Raw genomic sequence first — 5,600 nt, 5'->3', positions numbered from 1 at the left:
GGGGGGGGGGGGGGTGAGCGAATACACAAAATACAGACCTCATCAGTTGCCTTTGGAGGATCGTGGGAATCAATTCATCATGTTGAACATATGTAAATACAGGAAAGACTCGTGCATTTATCCTATTTTTTACATAGAAACTCTATCTTGTAATAACCAAGGAATGAGTCGAAGTACTCAAGCTTATAAATAAAGGATAAATCATAGGACTGGAATCTCACTATTGTGTAGCCCTAATGAGATAATGGATCTATTCGATAACAATGAATCATTACATGTCACATTTACCAAATGCAACCCAATCTGTGCTGAGAGGAAACTCATACCGTCCATGCATATGAAACAGGGGCTACCGGACTCTCAGCCTAACTGGTGACTATCTAGAAGCTCTTTGATCAGCAGAAGACGATGAAAACTCTATTTAAAACGTACCCACTCTGCCCAGCTGGTTTGGCTAAGTGGTTGAGCTATGAACTGGGTTAATTCCCCAGGAGGGGGTGTGCTGGAGGCAGCTGATCATTGATTCTCATCACTAATGTTTCTAATTCTCCCTCTCCCTTCCTCTCTGAAAGCAATAAAAAAACACAAAAACAAAATTTTTTTTAAAAAGCCTTTCCCTTGCTCTCCTGCTCCCTTGGTTAAACCCTCTCATTCATCTTGCACCTCCACAGCCTGTTTCCTTCAAGGCTGCTGGCTTCTGACAGGGCTGTGAGGTACCTTCTGCTTAGTGTACAGCTCTGGAGCCATAACTCAGTGTGAATCCCAACCCTGTAGGCTGGGAGCTGTGTTGCCCTGTGCAAGTTACGAGATCTGCCTCTACTTTAGTTTTCCACATTGGTAAAATGGGTAATTTAGTGCTTACTTCACAGGGCTGTTATGAGAGTAAATGGTGTGGGGACCCTACCCAGAGTACGCCAGATGTTAAAGGCCTGTTTGCCATACGTGCAAAGGCAATGTCAGCAGTTTTACTGTATGCACTGTGCAGTGTTCCTATGTGTCATGTGACACTGATGGCACTATTTTAGCAAGAAACCTCTTTTGTCTAAATTAGTATAAAATGTGCTCCTGAACAGCGGGTGGCTGGCAGCTTTGCAATAAAGCATGTCCCATCTACCTGTGGCTGCTCTCATCTCCCAGTTCCCAGCTAGGGAGGTCCCATCCCTAGCAGAGGGGCTTGCACCGAACAAATGGCTTCATGTATGACATAAATGAGAACAGAATCTGTTTCTCCCTGAGTAGGTGTAGGTTGACAGTTACGATCCCTGCAGATGTGGCTACTTATTATTGGTATTGTTACCACTGTCATGCCTGGATTCAAGACCCTTAGGAACAATTTTTGAAGCTTTGTGATTAAACAGCACAGATACCAGAGACAAACCTGAATTCCCAAATTAGATCAGGTGATACCATTTTTGTCCATTTAAGCAATTAGGTTATTTCTTTGATCTTTGTTTTCATCTATAAATGATGCCTTTCAGGGAATCTGCATCATTGGGATGCCAGGAGGAACACATAGAATGAATCATTTTCTTCCATTTAACTTAGGACATAAAAAGACTAAGACAGCCCTAGTTGGTTTGGCTCAGTGGTTAGAATGCCAGCCTCTGGACTGAAGGGTCTCAGGTTCAATTCTGGTCAAGGGCATATGCTTGGGTTGCAGGCTCGATCCCCAGTAGGGGGTGTGCAGGAGGCAGCTGATCAATTATTCTCATTATTGATATTTCTCTCCCTCTCTCTGAAATCAATAAAAAAGACTAAGATGTACATGCGACATCAGTAAGACAGTGGAATAGAAGGGTCTAGTCTTCATTCTCACAGAAACTTCAATTTGACAGTGATCCACCTACACAAAATGCCTTCTCCAAAGCTCTGATATCCAGGTGAAAGATTCCATTACTCAGGTGGAGCATAGAAATGAGAAAAGATGATTGGAGGAGGATAGGGTCAACAGTTTGTTTACCTGCATCGCCTCTACCTCAAACCTATTTGATAAGCACTGAGAGAAATCTCCATTCAAGCTCTTTCATGGGGAAGAGTGAAATGAGTGTTTGAATAAAAGCCGGAGTCAGAGAGATGCATCTGTAGCTGTTGACAACATTTTTGTCCTTCCAGGCTAGTCAAGTCTGGGATTACATTTGTTATTTAACTTCATCCTCATATACAATGCCCATTTATGGATGAGGGAATAGCCTGAGAAAGACAAAACAATTTGTCCAAGGTCCTAGAGCTTGTTAGCGACAGGGCCCCTGGTTCTGCCTGACTCCAGTCTGCATGCTTTCACCATACGTCTCACCACCTCCCAGCATCCCCTGCCAGGCCTCACGTACTCCCCGCACAGCGCAGACGCAGCACACAGATCTGAGCTGCAGTTACTTTATTAGAGTCAGCCTGATGAAGACAGCGTGGGGACAGGTGTCTGGATTCCAGCTTCAGGTGAGAATGGCAGGAAGACGGAGCTCAGAGAAACAGTTCAGTTTAGAAGTTCAGTGACATCCTTCTTTATCTTGTCCACTGTGTATTGGATGCATTCCTTGCTGGTGGTGATAGTGCCCTAAAGCGAGGGCGATAACAAGAGAAGAGGACTTGAGCCCCCAGCAGGGCTATCCTATCTCCCCAGATCACCCCACTCCTCATCCTCAGTGATTCAGCTCCATCCCCAGCAAGAACCACAGGCCACCACCAGAGAGGGGCTGTGATCAGTCAGGCCAGGATGAGGATGGCTCCTAATTGCCCATGCACAGGTATTCTGTGGTCTCTCCTGTACCTAAGACTCGTCTGTTAGGTGCATCGGATGAATGTTTATGCATGTGTTGTAAACAATCTCATGTGCCCTGTGTGCCTACATTAATGCAAGAAGTTCTTGAAAAACCTCATTTTGCAGAGTCAACACTTTGGGGAAAAAAGAGTAAGAGACAGATTGTTCAAAATCTATGTAACTAAAAAGAGCAATAACAAAGACAGTTCATCAGGAGATATATCTGTGAGCAGCTACACGTAAGTAGAAGTTGCCACAGGGACCTCGGGCACTAACATGACATAGTGGAAATTCTGGCTTGTGGGCACTGCGACAATGCAGGTGGAAGTGGGGCTCGGAGCCGAAAGAAGAGCCATCAAGGTGGGCACAAGAGGAAGTGAAACAGACCAAAAGCCAGAAACCTTGCAAAGCCAGCAAATCCCTTCTGGGAAGAGTCTAAAAGTGGTGCTCGTTTTTTTGTTTTTGTTCTTTTGTTAATCCTCACCCAAGGATATTTTTTCCATTGATTTTTAGAGAGAATGGAATATGGCAAGGTTGGGGGGGGGGGCGGAGAAGAGAGAGAAAAGCATTGATATGTCACATCGAGACTGATTGCCTCCCACACACCCCTGACTGAGGCCGGGCATTAAACCTGTAACCCAGGTACGTGCTGTTGGCTGGGAATTGGACCCACAACTCTCCATGCATAGGCTGACACTCTAACCACTGAGCACACACTGGTCAGGGCAGTGCTCGTTTTTAATATTTCTAAAATAGAGCATCAGGACTCCTACTGTGCAGGAGCTGAAGTCTCTCCTGCCAAAGGTTAAAATTCTACTCCTGCAATGTTAGCTCCCCTAATCTGGGGAAAAATCACATGAGCCAACACACTTTCTATGTTACACTGACATCAGTCCCTATTTTCCAGTGTGTGAGCTAATCGGCACAATAGGGACATGCATGATAGAAGAACAGGTTGGATGTGCATGTAGCATGTGGTTGTATGTTATACATGCTGTAGAGTGGAGCTAAGATTTTTGAGCTTGACTGTTTATAGCTCTTATCTGTCATGTGCCCCATGATGTCATGGTCTATTTGTATGTGGCATTTTGCAATATGCTGCATGTATGTCGCCAGAGCGAGCGGGAGGGGGGTAAATTACCATGACGATCAGATCCAAGATCTTGGATTCGATTCCCGCCTCATTGTAGCAATCCTGGATTTTTTCTAAGGCTACTTTTTCTGGTTGGGTAGCGTGGACCAGATCGAGGCTGGCATCCAACAGTGATTTGCTTCCAATAGCCAATGTACCAAACACTCCATAAAAAATAGGGCAAGATTCCGCTGAAGACAAGAGACAAAAACACCCCATCAAAGGAATCACCAGGGTAAGAGGTTCCTGTTTCCCCACCACTTGGAAGTAATCACATAGCCAGTGTGTCCTGACTCACCTTCCACAGACACCTGCCCTCTCCCAGGACCGCTTACACCCCAGACAGAGCAAACGTTCTCTAAGAGACACTCCCAGCTGAAAGGAGCAGTAAGAGAGGCTAGGACTAGAGCCCCTCTGCCCCTGACCATGGCCCCAGACATCCCAGCCCTTTAAATAAGCACCACTACCCCAACCAACTCCCCCTATGTGTGCGTAACTGATGACCCTCCATCTTCAAACCTCTCCCTCCATTGAAAGACTGAAAACCTCGGGGGCTTTCTGCAGGACTCCTGGGCAGTGATCTCCCAGCTGATCCCTAAATTTCTTGCTAGAAGCTGCCCAGAGATCACCATGGGGGGAGGGAGTGAGACAGAGTAGGGCAAAGGTCAAGAAGGCCATTTCTTCCCTCCTTCCTGTTCTTACCCATCTGGGTGCCCAGCTCTCTGGTCACCAGCAAGGCCAGCACAAGCAGTGTCCCCTTCATCATGTCAGCTGCCGGAATGCTCTGCCCAGGGCAGGGTTTCTGCTACTTTATAAACAAGTTCCTTGAGCCCATCCCACACCCCAGGAGCTCCAACAGCCTGTGGGCAGGAGCTGGCACACGTGGCCCCTCCACCATCGGGCTGTTAAATGTGGGAAGCAAACTGAGAGCAAATCTGGAGAAGATGTGGTTTTACCTTTGCCAAAAACCAACCGGAGCTGACATTTCTAAATTACTTCACTCTGAGCCAACTGCTCTGTTGTCCAGCACCAACTGTCACATCTCCTGGTCATCCTTCCCCCACACTATCCTGGCTCCAAATGCTATACTCTCCCAAAATGTAGAGACAGAAATCACAGGAGGGGTCAAGGCGGGTCTGTGCCACTTTAGCTAAACAAGGAATCACCCAAAAACGGACGGGCAGGTTTAATGTCTTGAGGTGAGTATGGGGAGCTGGGCCTGACTGGAGCCCCTTAAACATCGTAGCTGCTGCAGTCGCTGGATGGGGCCCCAAGAAGGGATGGCCACCGTCCTTGAGCTCTGAGTCACTCACTATCAGGGAAGTTGCAGGACTTGTGGCCACATAGGTTTTCCCAGGGCTGGTAATGCTCCATTTTTAGATCCCACCACCAGTTTCCCTTTCACCTTTAAGGGGGCAGATTCCTTGGCACCTCCTTGGCTCCCAGTGGCCCCAGCCTTGTTGCTTCACCTCGCTGTCTCTTCCTCCAGCAGTAAACCTGCCCTAAGAGGGGCTGACTGCACAGCACATCCAGAAACATGAGTGCGCAGGTGTGGGTTGTGCAGTTTGTCTCTGTCAGACAGAGACAGAGGTGTCCACAGCCCTACAGGCCACTGTGGGCTAGACTTCTCCAGTCAACCAGAGGTGGCACTCAATCTGCTCAAACTCTCAAGGTTAAACTGAGCCTCTACTCTAGGAAAATCGTTCGTTGGCA

General features: G+C 47.2%; 1 protein-coding gene across 1 annotated transcript; it reads right to left on the bottom strand.

Annotated features, from left to right (window-relative positions):
* Positions 1–2,359: 2,359 nt before the first annotated feature.
* On the bottom strand, positions 2,360–4,692 carry LOC107182430 (major allergen I polypeptide chain 2-like). Its single transcript, XM_015561178.1, has 3 exons — positions 4,590–4,692; positions 3,897–4,078; positions 2,360–2,551 (listed from the first exon to the last, which is right to left on the bottom strand). The coding sequence occupies exons 1-3, from the start codon at positions 4,651–4,653 to the stop codon at positions 2,471–2,473; spliced, it is 327 nt and encodes a 108-aa protein (XP_015416664.1). The 5' UTR covers positions 4,654–4,692; the 3' UTR covers positions 2,360–2,470.
* Positions 4,693–5,600: the final 908 nt, after the last annotated feature.

Source organism: Myotis davidii, unplaced genomic scaffold (assembly GCF_000327345.1).
Source record: "Myotis davidii unplaced genomic scaffold, ASM32734v1 scaffold3056, whole genome shotgun sequence".
Taxonomy (NCBI): Eukaryota; Metazoa; Chordata; class Mammalia; order Chiroptera; family Vespertilionidae; genus Myotis; species Myotis davidii.
This window is presented reverse-complemented; position numbering and strand designations above follow the sequence as displayed.

Bases quoted from the DNA above. Each gene is read 5' to 3' on its own strand.
- LOC107182430 (XM_015561178.1), bottom strand. From the start codon at position 4,653: ATGATGAAGGGGACACTGCTTGTGCTGGCCTTGCTGGTGACCAGAGAG. The intron at 4,079-4,589 runs GTAAGAACAGGA...TCTTGTCTTCAG, and splicing joins AGAGCTGGGCACCCAGATGG to CGGAATCTTGCCCTATTTTT. The intron at 2,552-3,896 runs GTAATTTACCCC...CCCTCGCTTTAG, and splicing joins TCTTGGATCTGATCGTCATG to GGCACTATCACCACCAGCAA.